The sequence below is a fragment of the Diachasmimorpha longicaudata genome, chromosome 4, assembly GCF_034640455.1.
Source record: "Diachasmimorpha longicaudata isolate KC_UGA_2023 chromosome 4, iyDiaLong2, whole genome shotgun sequence".
In the NCBI taxonomy this organism is placed as follows: domain Eukaryota; kingdom Metazoa; phylum Arthropoda; class Insecta; order Hymenoptera; family Braconidae; genus Diachasmimorpha; species Diachasmimorpha longicaudata.
This window is the reverse complement of record NC_087228.1, coordinates 7,299,919-7,323,075: the sequence shown is the minus strand read 5'-3', so window position 1 is coordinate 7,323,075 and position 23,157 is coordinate 7,299,919. Positions and strand designations below refer to the sequence as shown.

At 39.9% G+C, this 23,157-nt stretch overlaps 3 protein-coding genes across 9 annotated transcripts; all 3 read left to right on the top strand.

Annotated features, from left to right (window-relative positions):
• The first annotated feature begins 98 nt into the window (after positions 1-98).
• Positions 99-7,934, top strand: LOC135161184 (NF-kappa-B inhibitor cactus-like). Its single transcript, XM_064118532.1, has 3 exons — positions 99-927; positions 1,382-1,737; positions 5,950-7,934. The coding sequence occupies exons 1-3, from the start codon at positions 497-499 to the stop codon at positions 6,348-6,350; spliced, it is 1,188 nt and encodes a 395-aa protein (XP_063974602.1). The 5' UTR covers positions 99-496; the 3' UTR covers positions 6,351-7,934.
• A 220-nt stretch (positions 7,935-8,154) lies between these two features.
• Positions 8,155-10,785, top strand: LOC135161179 (stress-induced-phosphoprotein 1). The gene is made up of 2 exons (XM_064118523.1): positions 8,155-8,476; positions 8,931-10,785. Exons 1-2 carry the CDS (start codon positions 8,468-8,470, stop codon positions 10,560-10,562), a joined length of 1,641 nt encoding a protein of 546 aa, XP_063974593.1. The 5' UTR covers positions 8,155-8,467; the 3' UTR covers positions 10,563-10,785.
• Positions 10,786-10,910: 125 nt separating this feature from the next.
• Positions 10,911-23,024, top strand: LOC135161170 (uncharacterized protein). Of its 7 annotated transcripts, none has more exons than XM_064118497.1 (17): positions 10,911-11,189; positions 11,975-12,395; positions 12,711-12,737; positions 12,880-13,278; positions 13,429-13,689; positions 13,934-14,122; positions 14,327-14,428; positions 14,505-14,645; positions 14,759-14,997; positions 15,172-15,402; positions 15,603-15,756; positions 15,826-15,933; positions 18,473-18,568; positions 18,757-18,897; positions 18,991-19,005; positions 19,249-19,994; positions 20,095-20,257. In XM_064118497.1, exons 1-17 carry the CDS (start codon positions 11,154-11,156, stop codon positions 20,134-20,136), a joined length of 3,348 nt encoding a protein of 1,115 aa, XP_063974567.1. In that variant the 5' UTR covers positions 10,911-11,153; the 3' UTR covers positions 20,137-20,257. The 7 variants fall into 7 exon arrangements, with proteins under 7 accessions (XP_063974567.1, XP_063974562.1, XP_063974566.1 ...); XM_064118492.1 differs by lacking the exon at positions 20,095-20,257 and adding an exon at positions 20,264-23,024 and having other exon boundaries at positions 10,914-11,189; XM_064118495.1 differs by lacking the exon at positions 20,095-20,257 and adding an exon at positions 20,264-23,024 and having other exon boundaries at positions 10,919-11,013.
• The last annotated feature ends 133 nt before the right edge of the window (positions 23,025-23,157 follow it).

Genomic DNA, 23,157 nt, shown 5'->3' with positions numbered 1-23,157 from the left:
CGCCATCTGTCCGCGCCCCCCTTCGCCCCTGGATGGTACTTCGTCATTCACCTGTCTTTTCTGCTGAGTTTTAGGCTTTTAGTCTTCGAGCGGGGTCAGCAGTGTTAACTACTACGCGTCTCAGAAGCTCAAACATCGTCGACCATCACACAACACGCAAAAGTCCCTCTCCTCACAGAAAATCAACACAAGTTCTATCAAAAAAATCGAAAATTCGGGCAATGAACAACGACAGTCTCTTGTTTTACAATCAATTACCCCATAAAATCGTGATATCTGCATGTGGATACCATCACCTCGAGATTGAAATGCCTGTGACCGTGAGAGGTTCATTCGATCTGTGACGATTTGTAATTTTTCTGTCTCCAATTACGTAAAGGACAATCTCTTAACCACAAAAGTGAACTCTAACCTATCAACGAAACATCGAGTGATACAAATCATCACCCTAGATCATCAAAATAACAAGAAATTCAATTAATTGACAATCGTCATCATGTGGCAGCAAGTGATGAGTGACAACGACAAGCAAGTGAGGAAAAATGTGTGCAGTGAAAAACAAAGCGAGGATTCGGGAATTGTGGATTCTGGCTTTCTCTCCGGGAATATTCCCTCTTCGAGAGATATCAGCGAAGATATCGCAGAAGATATAGTGCATTCAAGGATGCCAGAACCACACATTGTCGATAGAGAGAACGCAAGTGTGGACGTATCCATGAGGATTGACAGTGGTGTTGATCTGGGCCTCAGTGAGAGCCTCAACCAGCTGAGCCTCAAAAATGTCGAATTAAATCGACTTGAGGCGACACAGGGTTGTGACAGTGTCCAGCTTGAACCCGAACTCGAGCCCATTGTCGTCAAGGTCCAGGAGGAAAAACGCATCGAACCTTGGCAGTTATATTATATCCAGGATCAGGATGGGGATACGTAAGTTTTTATGACATGATTATAAAGATGGTCCTGAGGGTCATTTAATTTTTAAAATATTTTTCCATAAATATTTCGCCCTTTCTTCTAAATTTAGATTCGTTGTGAGAGAAAAACAGTTTATTGACATTTTTTTCAACCTGACAATGTAGATTTTTATCAGAAAAATCACTCAATTTTTCGTTCTTCTGGAAAAATTGCTTCCTTGAGATTTTTTGAATGAAAATTCTTTAGGTGAAATTTTATGTTTTACGTAATGAACAGCTTAAAAATCTCTCAATTTTGATCCATTCTATCACATAAAAATACGCCATTTTTACGAAAATCCCGGCAAATACCAAAATCAAACAAAAAATCTCCAAAAATTTCTCAATAAATAAACATATTCGACGCACATCCGTTGAACACCCAGCCCACCATCAATGATTAACCCAACCCTTTTATTCCCCCACAGTCAACTTCACATCGCAATAATCCAGGGCTTCCTCGAGGCAGCTGCCTTCAGCCTCATAAAAATGGTTCCACACCCCTGCCTTCTGGACATAGTAAACGACGATGGCCAGGCTCCACTGCACCTCGCCGTCCTCACAAAGCAGTCAAGAATCGTCAGGCGTCTGATCCTCGGAGGGGCCAATCCCTCATTGAGGGACAGCCGTGGTAACACAGCCCTTCACCTCGCCTGTGCCACTAGTGATCTTGCTGCTGCAAGGGCCCTCACAGATCCAGTGGCCTCTATCGAGCGCAATTACTTGGGTTCCCACAAGAAAATTCCGGCTCTACCACAGAATCTAGAACAACTCAACTATCAGGGTGAGTCTCTGGTGCATCCATTTATTCAATCGCTCGTTTTAATTTTACAATTTATCGTTTGACGATCGTTTCGAACTGCTTGCGATATCGATTGATAAATAGAGTTTTGAGTTATATCCTGATGGAAGTCGAGGTATTGTCTCGAGTTTTATTTGGAGGAAATCAGGGAACGTTTGTGGGACCTTTTAATTATGTCGATATGTTTATCGACTAATTTGGACGTATAACGAAGGTTCTAACACCGGTGGGTTGAATTTTTTGGCCTTCTTGGAGATGGGATACCCGGTTAACTGACCCTAAATAATCGTCGGACATCCCGTGGGCGTTACTCAACCGGGGAGTACTCATTTTATTCCGTTAGAAATATTCATCGATAAACAGACGATAGTCAGTGGACTTTACTACATCCACAATCAAGTCAATAATGCTGACATTAAATTTATGGCGCAAGATATGTGGGAATGCCAGGATTCCACTGATGAAACGACTAAATGACAAACTCTCCTCAATGATTCTACATTAATGACGTGTATAAACTGATTCAATACATTTTTGGGAACAATAAGCATTCACATCAACTTAGTCATTATCATTAGTATCATACGATATATTCATGTCAATTACAAACTTGACGAGGAATTACTAATACAACAATTTATGAAATCGCCAGATCACGATTTTTCTGAATATATAGTACGCAATTGATGATTATTAATTATTTTTGGCACTGCTATATGAATGGAGCAATAAAACCATAAATGTTTCCTAAAGCTGAGAACACAAAAGCTTTGGAAGAGTGAATTTTCTACTTGGGGAAAAAGCCCAACATCTATCATTATTGCAAAAAATAATCAACTGAAACAATTGCACCAGTTGAACCTCGACCCAATTACCCCATATCGCGATTACAGCGTGTTATTTGACATTTACGATATTGCTTTTAAAGCACTCCCTATCAGTCTCAAAAACCCATCGCTTATCGAAAAACAAATCACACTGATACACAGGTAGAGTGAGCTTAAAATATGCGAGTGCCGTTCTTTCTATCGCGGGGAAATCCCAGTTCAACACGACTGCTTCAAGAAATTCCTGCTCAGATATAGTCGTGCGCGTATTTTCCCAACTATCCAACGACCACATTGCACGGTTCCCTATGTAGAATGTGTCCTTCCTATTGTCTCAGTTCTTACGCATGTATATGTGTACAAAATAAAAGTCGGCTGAATGCTAGCTGAATGTCGGCAAAATCATCAAAAATTAATTTCTAATGGTTTTTCATTCGTTGATGAGAATCACAAAAAATTAATTGAAAAAATGTTCACTGATTAATGAGAATAAGATTAATACACGACGTCTACGGAATATGTCAAATAGTATTGATTTTAATGTTAAAAAAAAGAATTAGACAGACTAAATAAAGATTATGTTTTTAAAACATTTTTTTATAATAATCAGAATCACTTTTTTGGTATTACATAACATTCATAATTTTTCGCAAACATACTGCATAATTTATCGCTAAAGTTATACAATTTCATTTTTTTATTAACGGGAACATAGAGATAACATTTCACGGCCTCATGATCTTAAAAACATTATTTAAATAGATTATTGAATTGCATTATCGGCTTGAGTCATGAGCCTATGATAAAATTAATGAAGCATGAGAAGTATATTCATAGGAATGGTCAGGGATATTAAATTAGAAACTGGAATTACAATCGGGCTGTCGTTACGATCCACTGAATGTATTTGGGATTGAAGAAGAATCAGTTCAGGAGGGGACGTGAATCGTAACGACTCGAGACTCTCGGGGAAAACCCACACATTGGAACAAGAGTTGTGATTTTCACTTGCCATTATCAGTTCACAATGGACAAAGATAACTTTCCATTGCCAACATTTGAAGATGGGAAATCCCAGGGGCTGTCAGGAAACTTTCGCAGCAATAAATTTCTAATGACCTGCATTTTGGAGAAAACAAATGATAAAATAACTGTTTTTTTACGGATTTGCTGTTCTTCGAGGAGAAATTACATTTCGGTCCTTTCATCACTAATGATGGGGGGGGGGGGTCCCTGAAAATAATGACACTCTTTGGTGTCTTCTATTTATCAATTGTTTTTTAATTGACATTTGTTTTCTTTCATAAAAAACATTATGTGCCTTAATAAGGAATTTAAAAAATAATTTTTAAAAGGAGAAGCCAAATTTGTAATCGAATTCTATCAGAAAATTGTGTTCGGGAAATAATTAATTCGGGTTTTCTCCAATTGTTTTCCTTCACGAATTTTTCCTCCACTCAGTCCTCTGGGGAAATAACACATGATTTACTAATTTCCCAGACAAATCGTTGATAATAATCAAACTAATTATGAAAAAAGCTACTATTTTGCTCCTGTTTTGAACAATTAAACCCCTGTAGATCCGCCCACGGTTTAATTAAAATCAGATCATTTGATTATGAGTCGATAATCATTGAAGAGGCCATTATCAATGTTTTTACCGGTAGATACTCGAAAATCGCCTTGTCCATCTTATCAACCTGTCAATTTCAAAATTATTAATGACTCAAAGCCTCTTTCTCCTGAAAGTAATGGCTATTTTTATTTCCGGGTAATACCCAGTACCTCGATGACGCCATGCGGAAATCCCATCGCCATGAGAATTGTAAAAATAGGCCATCAATACATTTTATTTAATGCTCATCAAGCAAATATGTTGTTTTAAAGAATGTATGGACGCATGATTGTTTTTCATGGGAACATTAATACCGATTACACCAGTACCACTGGGATTCAAAACACTTGACAAATCATTAATTTTAGTTTAACAAAATGATAAAATCGAGGGAGACTGAAATAAATGGGACGAAGTCAATGGCTGATAACTCGAAAACTGCAGAGTGAAATCGAATGATTTTCTACCATTTTAAAGCTCAAAAGCAGAGCTTCAAAACAGGGAAAGAATCATCGAGTTTCCTTCGACTGGTCTTAAGTTATTGATCACTGAACACGCACCGTATTGCCCCACCCTTTCCGATACTTTTGCTGAATATTTTAAACAATAAAAAAAATTGAATAATAAGAAAATCAAATAATTTCATTCCTCAAAATCTTTTGGTTCAAACAACTAATGATTTCCTTTTATTTCTTAAAAATGGTTGAGTTAATAATTAACAAATCATTTATTTGTGCTACGCCAGAAACCTGCGGTATTGACATTGAGAAACTCACAAATTAACGTATAATAGCAACGGCATATTACATCACGCAAGCCACGACACATGTCCGATGTTTTTGATTGTTTTTTTTTAAATACCTGCGGGGTTATTTGCGCCTGCAGTCATCTCTGGGGAAAGCCCGACACCGGCGTAGCCTTCAGGGGACAAATTCCTCGCACCAATGCCCATAAGATTTCCTCGATTCTCTATACATTTGAGTCATACATCAACGGTAATTCCGGCCGATCTGTGGACAGAAGACTTGATTTGTTGATTTTACATGGTCGAGGACAAAAAACACATTTTTATTCGCCATGTTTTGAAATATTTCGGGGGGGAAGGGAGTGATATTTGAGGTTATGTTGCCCTCCGCCAGTGGGGGTTAAATAGCGTGGACTAGTTGGGACAGGGCATGCCAGACTTTAATTTTAGAAAATCACTTTGATCGTTACGATCCTAGTTTGGATCTCGGGAGACTAGCCAAGTCTTGGGCAGTGATTCAGAGTAGCTTCCTACTTGCGTCTGTAATCACTGGAGGCACGTACGATTTTTATTTTTTATAAATAAACTGGGGGTAAAAATGGAGAATTGGCGTTCATTCTTGGCTAAGAATAGAGGGAGTCATGTGGGACATTTCTTGTATAGCCCAGTATTTGTCTTTTTGTAAATCATTTCACTACATTTTTCCACAATAAAGCTATTCTATTAAAATCTGTAGTTCTACAGAAAAAAAAAATCTATTCCCTCTGTCTATATTTTTTAAAGTCAATTTTTTCTGATATTTTCCTTTGTAATTCCTCGACATAAATAAATTTAATGTAAATAAATTTTGTTGAGTTGATTTGCTCTTCTCGTAAAAAAAATTGGAACATTCTAGCCGAGCAATTTCTATAGAAAATGTCTCAATGGTAAAGCCCAGCTTTCTTTTAGTTTCTCTTAAAATGAAACTATTCTTCACTCGAAAGTTTTATTAATTTTTTTCTTTCCAGGAGAAACTTGTTTGCACATCGCAGCGGCTAAGAATCATGTCGACCTGGTTCGTTTATTACTGAGACTCGGGGCAGACTTGGAGGCCAGGGAGGGCCTCTCCGGCAAAACAGTGTTGCACATTGCTATAGAAAATGGATGTCATCAGGTCGTCTCGTTTCTGCTGAAAGAGTGCAGACCCTGTCTCGATACTCCTAATTACGCGGGTCTCACTGCATATCAAATTGCAATCTGTCTAGACAGTCAGCTCGCTAACGATCTCGTTAAATTTGGCGCAACACCTGAACCACTACCAGAGTCGGACTCCGAGGGAAGCGACGTCTCCGATGAAGACGATGTTCACATACCAACGATGTCCAGGCTAGAGCCCAGAATCGGCGTTCGAGTGGGAATTGAGGCATAAAATTTAATGGGAATTTTAATCTTTAGCGGAATCTGGGAGAAAATTCTATTGGATTTTTTTTGCAATTCAGAGACTTCGTCGAGAAATTTTTATTGAATGATTAAAAAAAAAAAGTCTGCTCAGAAATCTTGGTAGAAAATGAATTTCCACGAAAAACTATAATTCCATCGTTCTGTAGAACATTTTCTATTGACACATTTCCTCTAGAATTTCCAAACATAGATTTTATAAATTATTTCCTTCTATCGTTATCATGTTTTCACGAGGAAGAAAAAACGTGAAAAACTGCATCAAGGAAATTCTACAAAAAATATGTCAACAGAATTATGTCAAAAATAGGATGAAATTCGCTTGAATTTCAAAACCATATATTTTCCATTATTAAAATTGTGGAAGTAATAAAATTAAAATAATTAAAATAATTAAAATACAGTGGAAACGTTACAATAAAATTTGTTGTTGTCGTGCTTAGAAAATTATCGATATATTTTTTAAGAGAAGGGATCGCGTGAAATTTCCCTATCGCTGGACGTAATTAAGTAAATACTATCAGACGTGTTCGGTTAAATAACTCTAGACTCCATAAAGAGCCTCTAGAGACTGTATAAAAATTCCGATGAACATTGAAAATGTGAAACTGATGAAATACTTGATTTATTAATTTATTTTACTTCTCGCTCGGACGATCCGTCCAAATTTACTTTATATCAACTATCATTTTATTTTATGATAATCATAACATTTAATTCGAACCGGCTCCGGGCCTCTCTCGATTGGGCGGTCAGGGATAGACTAGAGGTGTGTCATTTCGAAAAATAACACCTCTAGTCTAGTTTCGAATTTTTCGAATTTCAAAAATGACTCTTGCCGATTGAATTTGTACAAATTTAATGGACCTATTCCTCAGAGTTATTTAGACTTCGGTGGAAGCAATTCTCATATTTCATTCGCAAATTTTAATTACCTGAGTATAATTACCCTCATACAAACATATTTCCATATTTTTTATCTCATCAGACATTGTACAAAATCATGCTAAATGGAATGAATCATTCGTGTAATCCAGTAGAATAAGAATAAGAATTAAAGAGTTGGAGATTATGGAGCAATAAGAAACGGTTTTTTATTCACGTATTTGTCTTGAATGTTGAACTGGGGTTTAAGATGGCGTTTTGTTTTTGAAAAGACATAAAATATAAAAAATTGACGGATAATAGATAAATATTTTTTATTATGGAAAATACAAAAAGTCTGGGTGACGTAAAGACCCACTTTTCATGATTTCTAGACACAAAAAAGTATATCTCATATTTTACATTCAAATTTTATACTGAAGACTAGAAATTTCTCATGCCAAATCCTAATTTCATTTTGCCCTCGACAGTGATGTTATTTTCCAAAAAAGTAATTTTTTGTAATTAGTTGTATCAAATGCATCAATTGCCTGAGAATACGTGAGGTCATTCGAAACCGTCGGTCAAACCGGCATTGTAGGCGTAAGGGTTCTGTCTGGCGCGCCCAGAGGCCACTACTTGTGTTAAATGTTTAATTCTTTTGTTCAGAATAAATGAGAAATTAACGAAACATTTTCGGCTCATTACCAATGAGTACAAACATGACAACAAACGATAGAATTAGTAATTACTTTTTGCGAAAAATAATCAGGCCTTACCTACCTCATCGTCAGCGGTCATTGGACAGTCGTCGTTAGATACGACTGAAAACCCACCTTAACGTTACTATGATTATTATTATACCACTGCCAAAACGCTCAGCACAGAACGTGTTCCAATAAGTTTCTGGAGCTTTCTACAGCATTCTGTACACAAATATAAAGACACCGGTGCCAAACCGTGAACACCACTTGTGCAACTGCATTTAAGAGTCTCATTAGTCACAATTTGTTTCTTACATCTCATCGACGAGCCATTATTCACTAAACGATCCCGAATAGAGTGAAAAAAAGTGAAGAGCCCACGGTAAACTGTGAACATCGCAACAGTAGAAGCCACGAGAACCCATCAAAGCACGGAGCAAGACTCCAAAAGTGATTTCTCCAATTTTTCTTTCAAGGTTTTTTTCATTACTGTTGAATACAGCATAACTCAAACGACGTAATGTCACAGGTAAAATTATGCCATTCGATTTCTTCTAATTATTATATTTTCTATAACCTTCCTAACCTCTGAAACAAAATGTCCATCAGTTTATCAGCAAAAGAGGTATTAGATTACACAAAAAATCATTTTTTTACATGAAAATGTGAGGGAAATGTTGGAGCTGAATGCCAGTTTCCGAAACGTCTCCAGGAAAATTTGCCAATGCCATTTCCGCATGGAGACAACGAATGACTAGAATTGATTTCAGTTCCACGATTGCTAACTTTTGAATCAACAGAAGGATGTAGATAAATTTAATCTCATTTTGAAAATGAAAAAAATATCTTGACCATGATCCCAAATTCGGTGAAATTCACTCAGAAGATGTCCTGGTCCTTGCAGACCCATTGGTTCTTTCTAATTTCCTCTTACTACAATTTGTGTCTTACTAAACTCTGTATGGATTTCTCCACAACACCAGGTAACCATACTGAAGGACAAAGGGAATGCCGCACTCCAGGAAAACAAATACGACGACGCGATAAAATATTACACGGAGGCGATAGCCCTCGACAATGACAATCACGTGTTGTACAGCAACCGTTCAGCGGCGTATGCCAAATCGGGTCAGTACGACAAGGCCCTGGAGGACGCAGAGCGTACAGTGTCCCTGAAGAGTGACTGGGCAAAAGGCTATTCGCGAAAAGGGAGTGCCCTGGCATACCTGGGTCGCCTGAAAGAGTCGAGAAAAGCATACGAAACAGGTCTACAACTGGACCCCAATAATGCCCAGTTAAAAGAGAGCCTGAGCGAGGTGATATCGCAGGAATCGTCTTCTTCAAGTCTCCCTAATCCTTTCAACAGTCCAGATCTCCTCCTAAAACTTCGAAATGATCCGCGAACGAGGGACTACCTGGATGATCCAGAATACATGAAACTCCTGCAGGAGTTACGAAGTAATCCACTATCAATGGGAACTAAACTCCAGGAACCAAAAATTCTAACAACCCTGAGTGTTCTCTTGGGTTTTAACATGATGGACGTAGACGGTGATTCAATGGGCTCCTCCATGGACGTAGATCCCCCCAAGCGGGACCCACCACCAGAGGAGAAACCCAAACCCAAAGAGGAAGTTGTCACTCTGACACCTGAGAAACAAGAAGCAGTGGCTGAGAAGCAAAAGGGAAACGACAGCTACAAGAAGAAGGACTTCGAAGCCGCTTTAACTCACTACAGCAAAGCTGTTGAGCTCGATCCAACTGATATAACTTATCTTTTGAACATTGCTGCTGTTTATTTCGAGCAGAAGGAGTACACCAAGTGCATCGAACAGTGTGATAAAGCAATTGAAGTTGGCAGGGAGAACAGGGCTGACTTCAAACTCATTGCCAAGGCCTTTACCAGAATTGGTAATGCCCACAAGAAGATGGGCAACTTGAAACAAGCCAAGACTTTCTATGAGAAGTCAATGTCCGAGCACAGAACACCCGATATCAAGACACTGCTTTCAGACATTGAGCAGAAGATCAAGGAGGAGGAGAAGAAGGCGTATATCGATCCTGCCAAGGCTGAAGAGGAGAAGGAGTTGGGGAATCAGAAGTTCAAGGATGGTGATTATGCATCCGCCGTTAAACACTACTCTGAGGCCATTGCGAGAAATCCAGATGATGCGAAGTACTACAGCAACAGGGCTGCTTGCTACACGAAGCTTGGGGCATTTGATCTGGGATTGAAGGATTGTGAGAAATGTGTGGAGTTGGATCCTAAGTTTGTCAAGGGGTGGGTCAGGAAAGGAAAGATTCTGCAAGGAATGCAACAGCACACGAAGGCACTCAAAGCGTATCAAACTGCTCTGGGACTCGATCCTAATAATGCTGAGGCCAACGAGGGATATCGCAGCTGCTCGGTTTATTATGATTCCAATCCTGAGGAGGTCAGGAAAAGGGCTATGGCCGATCCTGAAGTGCAGAGCATTCTCAGGGATCCCGCCATGAGACTCATCTTGGAACAAATGCAGAATGATCCTAAGGCTTTACAAGATCACCTGAAAAACCCAGCGATCGCTGAGAAACTTCAAAAACTCCTGGAGTCAGGGCTTGTTGCCATCCACTGATAACTCCTCAGAACGATAATCTTCCGAAGGAACTTTAGAACATAACAACGGTCCATAATCATCTCAATTGTTTACACATTGGAAATAAGAGGGGTGTCCTATGGGACAATTCAAATCAAGTCAGCTTTGTTGGGACATGTCCAATAATGCATACTGCACATTCATTAAGGTTTATTTTATCTCCTGTAACTGCTTGTCATTCAAATAAACAAGTATAACAGTGCCTCTAATTTATTTAATTATCATTACCCAGACTTTACTCTAGATTCAAGTGATTTGAACCTTATGACGACAAATAAAATCATCTCCCACCACCGTCTGGCCTAATAGTTCCCCCAAGCACCGTCATGGCGCTGCAGTGATAATGTTCCCTTTCATAACTGAAGCTGGGCTGAAGTGTCAAAAAATAATGTGAAAATTATTTGACACCATCAACAACTCCACTTCACAGGTGTTTTTGATTGTTCGGTTTCAACTGTGGCTTCACGTTACTAATGAGGCTATTAACTAACTTATTGGCCGAGTGTTATTGCAAAATCAGAAAGATTTTATTCATTTGTGGGTGATTACCGTTATAGCTGATTGTAATCTATGAATTTGGGCGTATTTAACAGAGTTAATCTAAAGGTAATGTCACTATTTCATAATTATATAGGTAGATGGATGGGAGGGCAATCACTATAACTGTGCAGCTGTTCCAAAAGTGTTGTGTACATAATTGTTCGAGAGTAATTAATCGTGTGTTCAGCTGGGTGGTGATAAAAATTAATTGTTTGTGAATAATACACGGATATTTGCGTTAAAATGTTGCACTTCTGGGGTGAGGGCAGATTTGATTGTTATTTACCTTCGATTTTGGGATGAGAGAGGAGCAAAAAAGGTAGGAAAGATGATTCAAAAAATTTACAGACAATAATTGGTACCCGGCAAATCGGGCACTTGCAATTCATGTGTAAGAAGTAAACAATGTGAGTTCTTTCCAAGGAAATATTTAATTGGTATCATATTCTAACGGCAAACGGTGTAAAAAATAATCCCTTAAAATTTTTCACGTCAATTTGAAAATACATTTCGAATTATCAATCATTGAAATTATTTGGGCCTTCAATCGCGAATATCTTGGAATCAGTCGAATGAAATTCTACAATTTTTTTTTCATTTCGAAGTTCTGTTTTCACACTTTGAGGTGGCCAAAAATCATTCAAATCGACTCTGCGGTTTCTGCGTTATTGACCTTTGAAGACTATCCGTTTTGCTCCTGTCTCTCTCCTACCTATTTTTTCATTTCGAAAGAAATCAAAATTTACGAAGCTCTAACCGACTTACAAAACGTCAAATGATCCTGAGGATGAATTGATCGACTTTCTTCTCTCACCCTAAAATATTGTCATGTAAAGCTCCAATTTTCTCAGGATTCCGGAGGCGGAATGTATTCCGAATGGGCATCCCTGAGCCACCTGATCCAAAGAGGCTCGGATGAGAGTCGAAGTGTCCTCGAGAAATTTTCCCCAGGGGCTGGTCGTGAAGTCGCCCTGTCGATCGTCAAACAACTAGCTGCGAATCTTGGAATTTCTCAGGCTGCCGAGACCAGTCCCCTGGACACCGACAGGGAGGTCCAGTGGTGCATGGAAGTCATTTGCTTCGGCTTGTCCTTACCCTTATCAGAACATGACACTGTTCGTGACTGTGTCAACGTCTACTGCGAATGGCTCTCTGCACTCTACACATCCCCAAAGATTTCAGTTCCAAAGCCCATCATCGAGGATCCTAATTTCTATGCCAGAAAAATCATTAGCCATTTTCATAATTTATTCGTGCCGAGGAAGGGTGAAGGTGAGGGACCATTAGTCGCTTTTTTGTTTTCAAGGGTTTTTCGTGTGTGATAAAATTGAAGAGGTGAAAGTGGAGAAATATTGTGGGAATGAGACCAGAAAAGTTGATATTTTAATTCTACAAGATAATTATAGTAATGATAATTTTGATTTTTATTAATAATTTAATGAATTATTAAAAGTTGGAAAAGATCTGTTAGACATTTTGATTTGTACTTGCTCTGCAATTTTATCACCCGTACCTTGAAAATTCTCGGATTCTCATTCTGAAAATAATTCTGAAAATTTTGAACTCATTGTGATCATCTTTCCATAGTCTGGCCGTTTTTATATCTGGATATAGGTAACAGAATACTCTATTTGTGTTCCCAAATATCATTTTCTTTTGTGATTATTCAATCGACGAATGATCTCGATCAAACAAAATTAGCACTTTGAATATTCTTCCCTAAGTGCAAATACTACTTTCTTATGATAATTATCAGGTACCGATACGATAAATCGACAAGCTGTGTTGTGCCACCGAGTCCTGAGGACCCTCCAGCAAGTAGCAAGAGGCCCAGCGGCTCTGGATGGCGAGACTTGGGAGAGTCTCCTGCTGTTCCTGATCGGCATCAATGATTCCTTGTTGGCTCCACCAGCAGTTCGAGAGGACGCTGGTGAGCAACTCTGCGAGAGAGTCCTCGGGGTTCTGCTGGAGGTTTGGCTGGTGGCATGCGAGAAAAAATTCCCCTCCCCACCTCTGTGGAGGACCCTGAGAGAATCCTGTCTCCGATGGCGACATCGTCTCGCACTGATCGAACAATGGAATCGCGTTTGTCTTGCTCTGACTGCCAGACTTTTGAATATCATGTACGGACCCATGTTCCCAGGATTGAAAATCAGTACGTTATTCAATCTACTAGTCAAGTGGTCAAACGTCGAAGACAGTTTTTTATTTTTACATTAAAACATCTTTATAATTGTTATAAATTTGGTAAATATGGAAGTGAATATCATCACTCAACAAAATTAATTTCCTGCTATTGAATCAGGCGATGAAGATGCTCAACTCATACCTCCAACCATGTCCGACGAAGCAGTTGCCCAGGCGTGGTATCGACTATTGCGAACAGTTGGTGATCCAGTCGATCTCTGTCGGCCAGGAGTAGTCTCCCAGACTCAAGCTTTCCTGCAGTACGCGATAACGAGTCCCTTTGTCATCGACCCCTGTCAGCACCCTTGTCTTCAAGCACTCCCCCAGATATTTCTGAAGGCAATCAAAGGAATCGCAGGACAAGTCGATGCGTTTCTAGGTGAGTCATCATTTTTTTAAAACCTCTGGAGATTCTCTCTTGTCTATACCAGCACTGGGGGGACTATCATACGTCGGTTCAGACAAATTTTCTCACGCATGGAAAAATTCCATAGAGAATTTTGAGGCTTTTGAGGCAAATATTTAATAGACGACAAATTTTAAAGCCATAGTGAAAAGTCCTCAAATTATCTGTTGAATTCTCGCATGCGTGGATAATCGCACGGTGACTGGAAATATTTCAGGCATTTCCCAAGCTTGTTGCTGGGAAGAATGCTGCGCAACTACTGGACTATCGAGCACTAGTGTTTCTGGAATTGGTGGTGCTGGTGGTGAAAAAATAACCAAGGATCAACCCCAACCCTCACCCACACCCCCAACACAACGCAGACTTGCAAAAAGTTTCAGCGTTACACCATCAGCTGTCACTAAGGGTACAGCACACTTTATTTCTCGTATTTCTAAGACATTTGCACCAGTTTTTATTGCACCGAGTGACTATACTCGAGAGTAATTCAGGGCCAAATGCTTTGTGAAGCGGTTTTTAGTCAGAGAATTCTTCTGATAATTTATTGTGAATATATTTATTTATAACGGAAGGGTTTATCACTATTAGACATATGCTACTTATTACATAGGAATACCAAAAGCATCGCTGATTGGACTGACAACAAGTAGAATATCCAATACGTCCATCAACATAGCCAACTCCGGGCCTTCCTCTACATCGAGTACAATTTGTAAGAGATTTTAAATATTAACGAGGTGTTGTTTTCCTTTGAAAAGGGTTGATTAAGGTGATGGAATGATTTTCAGCTGCCACATCCCTCACTAGTGATATTCGACCCCCGCTGGCGCCGGGACGACCGAAGTGCAATACTGTTTTGCATCTCTTTGGCGAGTGGCTGTTCGAAGCAGCATTTATTGGCACTGATGGCTGGTCCCAGACCCTACCACGTGAGTTTTTTTGCAAGCAACTCCAGGAATCAGGCAGGCTTAGCACACTAGCAAGCTAGCTAACACGCTAAGTAACCAAAATCAAATTTTCATACAATCCAATTAATACGTAGAGCCAGTAGGTGCCTCGAAGCGACCATCATCCGTGCTAGTAGAGGGCCCCAATTCCCTCCAAGAAACGATCAACGAAATCCCAACATCATTGAGCATCGATCGCTATGAGTCAGGGAAAGCCGAAGCCATGGGCGCCCTTTGCAGGATATTCTGCGCGAAAAAGACTGGAGAGGAAATATTCCCGGTGTATTTAGCTAGGTTCTATCAAGCGATGCACCGAGGACTCAGAGTTGATGAGGTGAATAGCTCTCATCAATCACCATCAAGAACTAATCACCGCTTTGTATGAAATTTTAGGGTTTTTGTGGCATTGATTAGTTGATTGATAGAGTAACTCGTGAATTCATTCAATTCATTCACTAGTTTAGCTCGCTTTTTACAGGCCAATTGATTCTTTTTTATATCTTCATAGAGTCGAGAGTGTGGGGAAACTCTAGCCAGTATTTTATCAAACTCAGCCGATCTATTTAGGTTGGATCTGGATGGGGTTGAGATACTCGCACCAGCAGTTCTAACTGCCCTAGAGCTGGTGCTCCCTGATAAAGATCTGAAGCTGAAGTCATCCAACGTTTCGAAGATAGAACTTCGAAGGGCCTCAATTCAAATGCTGATATCAATGCTGGCACTACCCTTACACTTTCAGGTAAATGCATTTTTTTAATATTATAATTATATTTTTTATTAGTGTCAGAATAAACAGTAAATCAATTTTTTCCACTGTTTAACAATACGGCAAATCGACTAGAAACAAACGTCACGTTGTAGTAAAAATTTTACTGTCTTCCCTCGCGTTCGATATATTCATCAAAAAGGCTCAATCCTCAAAAGTAACTTATCTTTCAGAATCTACCAATTCGAGAATTCTCCCTCTCTACAATGGACAATAATTCCGATAAAACTCCTCTGACATTTGGCCAACTGAAGCCCAGACTTATGAATCTCCTGATAAATGCTCTACAAGTGGAATCAGATCCTCTGAATACGCACATGTTATTAGGTACATTATTGCATTATTTTTTTTTTATAAATTCAGACCAATCAACTGAATTCACGATGATTTGTTAAGGTGGTTTACTCCTGAGTGTCCAAGACTCGGCGACCGCCGAAGAAGTGGAACAATCGGCGCCTCTGGATGCAGTGGACAATGACACATCGACGAATCTACTGACTTCTGGTAAATTTTATTTTAATAATCACGTGAGATAGTACTTACATAACACAACGAAACTTCAACAGCTTGAGATCTCTCTTTCTTATTATTTACGTTTTCTTGGAAGTATTTGAACTGCTTTCGTGACTTTGTGGCTCGTATTTCGAAGCTGGCGGATTGTGGAACAAAATGAAATTTGAGAATTTTCATGTTCTTTTTTTAAAATAATGGCCGGATATACTCGTTTACGAATGCTATCTAGATTGTTTTCCGTCCAATTTTTCAAGTTACGAGACCATGTGTTTTAAAATTAACATAAAATAAATTATTTTCATGTAATAAATATTTTTTCCAATGATTTCATATTGCTCCACGTCTCCTCTACACAAAGGAAAAATTCAGTAAAAATTATCTGACGAAAAAAATTCGAAGCAAAATTTTAAAAAAGTATGAGCTAAAATTAACGAGAAGATAATTTTCAATAGAATAGAATGACTGAATTTCACGAGATTTCTTGGTGACGTTAGTAATCTTAAGTAGGTTCACCAGATCCCCCATGGTCAACTGCCCCATTCGTCCATGCCAAAGCATGATATTCAACTCATGCTTTGCACAGCTGGACCGCTCATCACTTTCTCTCTTCTGACAAACACAATATCGATTCCCTATTCTTTCGCCTATTTGCTCAATTAGCCGATTCTTGGGGGCAGGTAATACAGAAGTATCGTTACAACATAAGCATCGGTATCTGTAGTTCTAGCAGCAGAAAGCAGATTAATAGGTAAATCATGGAGGAAAACAAGTATCGTTCAACGTCATATTCTTATGACTTTTATTTGTAATCATGAGAAGTTTTACAGAATGTTCCTTTGAAAGTCATCTCCCCGACCACAGTCCTTCTTCACACCCCATACGTAAACAGTAGATCCGCTGGCAAATGTCCATTTATTTAGTCTTATTTTTTCATTGAGTTCACTCGTAGCGTCCTTGAGTGTTCCATGATCACCAAGATGAGTGTCCTTCTTATCGTTGTCTGACTTGTCCAGCCTCCTGAGACCCTTTTCTTAGTTGTCTACACCGTTGACATCGGGGACGTTTTTCTTATTTAATTTTGGACAGTCGGGTTTTAGGTGGCCTTTTTTGGAACAGTAAAAACAATGGGGTATCTTCTTTGTATTATTGTTACTGGTACCTTTATTCGGGATATTATTGGTATCTTCAACTGCATCTGGTATATTACTGCTACGTTCATCTTGATCATCTGACTTAGAATGACCAGCTTGGTGAATATACGAGTCTGGGCTCCGTTGACCACCACCATTCGCCATCCTCGCTTCATACTGCTTAATAATTTGTAATTTCAATACATCCACTGTAGGGAATTGATCATTTGATTCAACAGCAACGCGAAGCTCGTCATACGACTGGGGTAAACTGTACAACAACATCATTGCCAAAAGATCTCCATCAATTTCTGACCCCATATCTTTCAAGATACTCACACAATTATCAATTTTATCAATGTGGTCACGTGGATCACTGTTCTCTGACATTTTTGACAGAATCAACTGCTTAAACAGTTTTTTCTTGGCTACACCAGTCAATGAATAAATGGAACGCAATTTAAGCCAAATCCCACGGGAAGACGTGATGCCTCGCAGGTGCCTCAGTTGCGAAGGGTGGATCGAAAGAATCAGGTCTGATCGTGCCTTCCTGTTATTCAGTCTCCACTGTTGGACACTTGATTCATGTACAGCAGTGGCTCTTTTATCTGCACCATGAGGTAGAACAGGGCAGGGAGTCTCACCAGTGATATATTCCCATAAATCATTCTTGACCATCAGTGCCTCCATTTGCATACACCAGATATCATAATTGTCCTCGGTCAAGGGTTCAATGGTGATTAAGTTGGTTACACTTTCAGACATCATGAAAATCCACGCGGGGTAATTCGATGTTGCATACGACGCTCTTTATCACCTCACAAAAATTCGGTTACACGAATTATCAGTTCAGATATATCAGTTGCACAAGGTTATAAATAACTGGCAAAGGTTGATACCAATGTATCGTATAATGTATTTTACTTATTTGTTGATAAAGGAATGTAATTGCTTGGTACCTCTCAATCACTCTTTCTTGGTAACAAAACTGGGAATGTGGATTTATTGTGAAAACACGCGGCTTTGTGCAGACTACAGCACAAACTATAAGACCAGATGCATCACAGACGTCCAAAGAGGACAGTTCGCTTGTAGCGCCACTTTTCCCGTGGGGTAGTAACTATTTATTCCGGGGTCGCCCTACTCCACGGATTTGACCCTCTCAGTCTAGCCCTTTGCGTGGTTAAATTCAAATATATTTCTAATCAACATAACTCATTACCTTCATCAAAATTGTTGGAGTACGAGGATTTTTGAGTTGTCAATTGTTTCTTAATTTTTACTGAATACTTTTCACTGTGTGCATTGTGATATCGAGCCATTTTTTTTTCGTTTTATTTTTCATTTTGGTTGCACCTTTGGGCATTCGTCATTGTGATATCATCACGCTGCTTCTATAGTCAGCAGCGATTCGACCAGTCAAATAAGCATTTGCAGTGACCTCCGCTCCCTGGGGGACGACGTGTCCACCGTTCAGGATGATACGCCTGCTTTTGGTAAATACATTGATTTGTGCGCTTACATTGAATTACAGTTGCACTCACGTGCGTTAAGTGTTTTCCAATTCTTCGTGGATGCTATTGCCATTTTAATACGAGATCAACAACAGTACTCGTGTGCCAATTTTTTTTTTAACAATGGACGACGTCTGGATTAGTTGGAGTAATTGATTTGTCTTCTCTAGACTCAGCTCATGCCCTCTTCTTAAGGGCGACCTATCTAGTCTGCCATCGGTTAATATCGTCGTGGAAGACTGATCTGAATATTTCTCTGGCTGCTCTTGAGCTACTGTCAGGCTTGGCGAGGACCAACATACGTGAAACAGGTGAATATTGACACATTTCGTGGACTTTTTTTCATTGAGCCTTAACATGTAAATTATAAAATAATTTATCCCTTGTTTTTACTTACAAATCAGCGAGGAGATTGACAGGTTTGTCATAAACATCTTTTGTTTATGGAATTAATATAGTTATATCTTTATTCAATGGCCGACAATCAGATGTTTGTGGTCAATATTGATGCTTTCTTCCCCTCCTCCATTGAGATATATTTTTTTTTACAATTACAAATGATTAAACAAGTTAACAATCTTTCACGTCACTCAAATTAAACTCAAGTCGCAATGCTCATTCGGGGACATTTCTAAAAAATATTTTCCCCAAATCTTCAACAGATTCCCTCGAATGTAAGCGAGCTGTCAAATGGCTGTGCGACTACATAACTTATCAATGTTGGCGTCCACCGCCAGCGCACTCCAAAGACCTCCATTCGTCGATAGTAGCGGCATTCGGGTGCCTAACGACCTGGCTTACCGCTCATCCCCAGCTCCTCCAGGACAAAGACTGTCTAACTACAGTCCTGGAGGTGGTTGAGCTCGGAGTGTCAGGGACAAAGAGCATTGGAAAGCCCGGTGAACCCATCAAAATGAAAGACGAGAAGGAGTTGAAGCCGGCGTCAATGCGTGTTAGAGATGCGGCAGATGGTCTCCTGGCGATTGTCCTCGAGCAAGTCGGTTATTTTCCGAGTGCCTGTGGCGCTCAGTCCCTCTCGTCCCTTCTGGACGAGGTGTCTCTCCTGGAGCAGAGCCTCAAAGAGAGCCTCTCACGTCCCCAGGCCGTCGAGCGATTCCGCTATTTTGTGGCTGAAAACGCAACTATGCTCGCCATCTTGGAGGGCACCTCGGAGCATTCGGCTAACAGTTGCAAGGATCCTCATCCGACCGTCACCCTCGTCATCAGAGGACCCTTTGGGCGTCACGCCTGGACCATGAACCTGCGACATCTGCCGAGGCACAAGTCCGGAGTCAAGAGCATCAACCCGAACCCCGGCAGACCTCTTCCTTTGGCCGAGACACTACCGCGGACTGATTATAAACCGAGATTCTTTCCTGATAATGTTGACAAGATTCCTCACTGCAAGGTAAGATTTCATGGAGAATTCTGAATAGGCGCACAGATATATGCAGGAAATGGTCGCGGAATTCGTAATGAAAAATTGTTCTTCGTAATTTTTTCCGTAGAAATGGTGGAGAAGAAGACGGAAAAGTTGTCCAGGAAGATAAAATTCCATTCAATATTCAATGAAAATTTTCAAAACAGATGAGCAGGATTGGCATGCTATTAATATTTAGTAACTTTGAATTATGCGCCAGGAATGTCCACCAATAACGAATTGAAAATTCCCCACAGGTGGATGAATCAATCCCGAGTCTCGAGGTAGTGATGAACGACAACGCAACTGTGAAAGAACAGCACGATCTTCTCTCGCAGATCCTTGACTCCCAAATAGCCATTGAATCCCAAATCGATCAGGTGTCGAAGGCGTCTAGTAACGATCGCGAGAACTACCGGGAGTGTCAGCCCCCCACGAATGCGCACGAATTCCAAACGGCGAGGCTCTTCCTCAGCCACTTCGGCTTCATCGGTTTTGACCCAACGACACTGGACGATAACGATCGTTCTCTTGGAATCACAGCGTTGGATCCCTCTATTCCCGGATTCTGCGCTGATCTGGAGAGTCTCGACAACACCAACTCCAGAACATGCGACACCGTTCACATTTTCTACGTCAAGTCCGGCCAAAGGGCGCCAGGTGACATTTTATCGAATGTCGTGAGCAAAGAGAACGTTTCCGATCATTTTCTGGAGTTTCTGAACTCTCTGGGGTGGCCAGTAAAGGTCAGGGATCATGCAGGTTGGACGGGACAGGTGACGACTTCCTGGAGGATCACTCCAAGCGCCAGTTCGTCCCAGAATAATACGATGCCGAGTGTCAGTGAAAACGGGGGTTCCCTGTACAGTGGTGATACGCACGTCCTGTACTGGGCAGATGTCAGTTCGGAAATAGCTTTCATCGTACCCACAGCAACTTCCAGGACAAATAGCAATAGCCAGCAGGTGGCTGACTGCCTTGAGGATCAAGGGATATGCAGCAGTGACTGCAGTACTGGGTATAATTGCACCTATGAAAGGAGTAGTAGCGAACATTCGTCCACCAGGACTGCATCAAGATTGGACAGTGGATATGTCCCTCAGGTCTCGCAGACCACAACCTCCAGGACAATGTCTTTGGATCTTGAGAAACAGCCGTCAAGTCTTACGAGTTCAGGACCACCCAGTGTATCATCAAACTCGGACTATCCGGTGAGATCGAGACGCACCACTAAACACTCATTCCCAGGCCAAATGGAGACGAAGATAATGGTCGTATGGCTGGAGAGTCTGGAAGACTACGCACACTTCCCGGTTGATCAACTACTCCCTTACACGAGTACTGGATTGGAATCCAATTGCCGGACTTCCCAGGCGTCTGACGTACTCCTGATTTATCTTCATTCCTTGTCAAATGGTCTGCTGAGGGTGAAACTCCAGGGCCCGGCCTCCAGAATTAATTTGGCGACTCCCTTGATCGATGGAATGGTTCTGTCCAGAAGAGTTTTGGGTACACTAGTCAGACAGACGGCCATTAATATGGCCAGGAGAAAGAGGCTGGACAACGACAGCTATCATCCACCTCATGTGAGACGAAGACTTAAAGTTCAGGATATTATGCAGAAGTATAAGAGAGATCTGTCACAACCAGAGTTGCTGGCTCTTTTGTTTAATAATCCTGTTGTTCAGTGATCATGAAGTGAAAGATAAATTTACTATCGCATGGAAACATCGGATTCTTCCACTGCTCTTAAGGCCTGGATGAATTATTTTCCTGGTGAATGAGATCACTGAACGATGCTTCGGCTCTCCGACTTCTTTATTATTATTAGTATCATCATTATTATTATTATCGTTGATAGATGATCGCTGGATGACGTTCAAGAGCTCGAATAATTCCACACGAGCCTTAATTGAAGCAGTGGAACAACCGGTGTTTGATTAGCGGTAACTCGAAATCGGCAGAGTGAAATTTGGTGAGTTTGATTTCATTTTGAAGATTATTTTTCGAGCTTTAAAATGAGATGTGACGTGTCCGAATCGTATTATTAGTTTAGAAGATATCGAAGATTTTAATTGATTGATTGGTTTCTAACAAATTTTGCAAATGTGAAGATCTATGCGAAATGATGTTGAAAGTAAGAGTCAAATTAACTCTGACCTATTAAGGGAAATCGAGGTCTTACTTTATAGGGCTCATGACATTTAATACCATTTTCAAGAAAATTTTTAAACCTTTCGAATAAGATCTGATTTATGTAAATCACATGATTGTTTCAAACAATGAAAAAACTCATTTTTTTTATTAAAAATTCAAAAGAATATTATCAACTTCAAGTTCATCTCTAGCATCTAATGAATATCGTTGAATCCCATAACTTCACAACAATTGGATGCTCCAATATTAGACAGCTCTGAGGCAAATGAAAAATTCTGTAAAAAATCCACTTCACCACGTGAATAATGGCTGACAAACGAAGATTATCATAAAAATCGTAAAAATATAAATTACAAAGGAATCAAGATTTTAATGGACGTTTGATTTTTTTCGAGAGTCATGCAATGATAAATAAACTTGTATCATACGTATCTTATCGTTAAATTGATAGACATCACGTAATCAATGATGAGAGAAAAAATGGAAGTGTTGCATTTGTTGACGCAATTGTGTTGAGAGACCTCGTTGTTACACCCAACTATTGTACTTTATGTAAGTAAATAATAAATATTTTTAACACAATTCCATCAAATTCATTTCGTGTCCTGGTTGAACAGTTCATTCACTGATCGAATGGATCAGAATGAAACGTATTTTTAGTCAGGTAATTATGAAGAGGCGTCCAATACAGTGAATTGTTTCGGTGCTCCAATTATTGGCGATTCGATACCAGTTTATCACACTCTTGTATTGACTGTGGGATTTTTCGAAGAGCCAACTCATCTGTCTATCTTTTCTTCGATAAAAGAGGCCCCCATTCGGCGATAAAATACAGGCCGCTATTTCCGGAATTGTGACGGCTCTATTTCTATGATAAAAGTGCAAGTCATGTAGGATTTGGCGGGGGAATATGGGCCTTTCAAGGTATCAGAGACCTAATGAGAGTGGTATTACCTGGCTGAAGAAATTTAATAGGAAATTCTAGCAAACTCAA

Coding starts and splice junctions, on each gene's coding strand:
- LOC135161184 (XM_064118532.1), top strand. CDS start 497: ATGTGGCAGCAAGTGATGAGTGACAACGACAAGCAAGTGAGGAAAAAT. Junction 928..1,381: donor CAGGATCAGGATGGGGATAC/GTAAGTTTTTAT, acceptor ATTCCCCCACAG/TCAACTTCACATCGCAATAA. Junction 1,738..5,949: donor AGAACAACTCAACTATCAGG/GTGAGTCTCTGG, acceptor TTTTCTTTCCAG/GAGAAACTTGTTTGCACATC.
- LOC135161170 (XM_064118492.1), top strand. CDS start 11,154: ATGAATTTGGGCGTATTTAACAGAGTTAATCTAAAG. Junction 11,190..11,974: donor TTAACAGAGTTAATCTAAAG/GTAATGTCACTA, acceptor CAATTTTCTCAG/GATTCCGGAGGCGGAATGTA. Junction 14,646..14,758: donor CTGGTCCCAGACCCTACCAC/GTGAGTTTTTTT, acceptor ATTAATACGTAG/AGCCAGTAGGTGCCTCGAAG.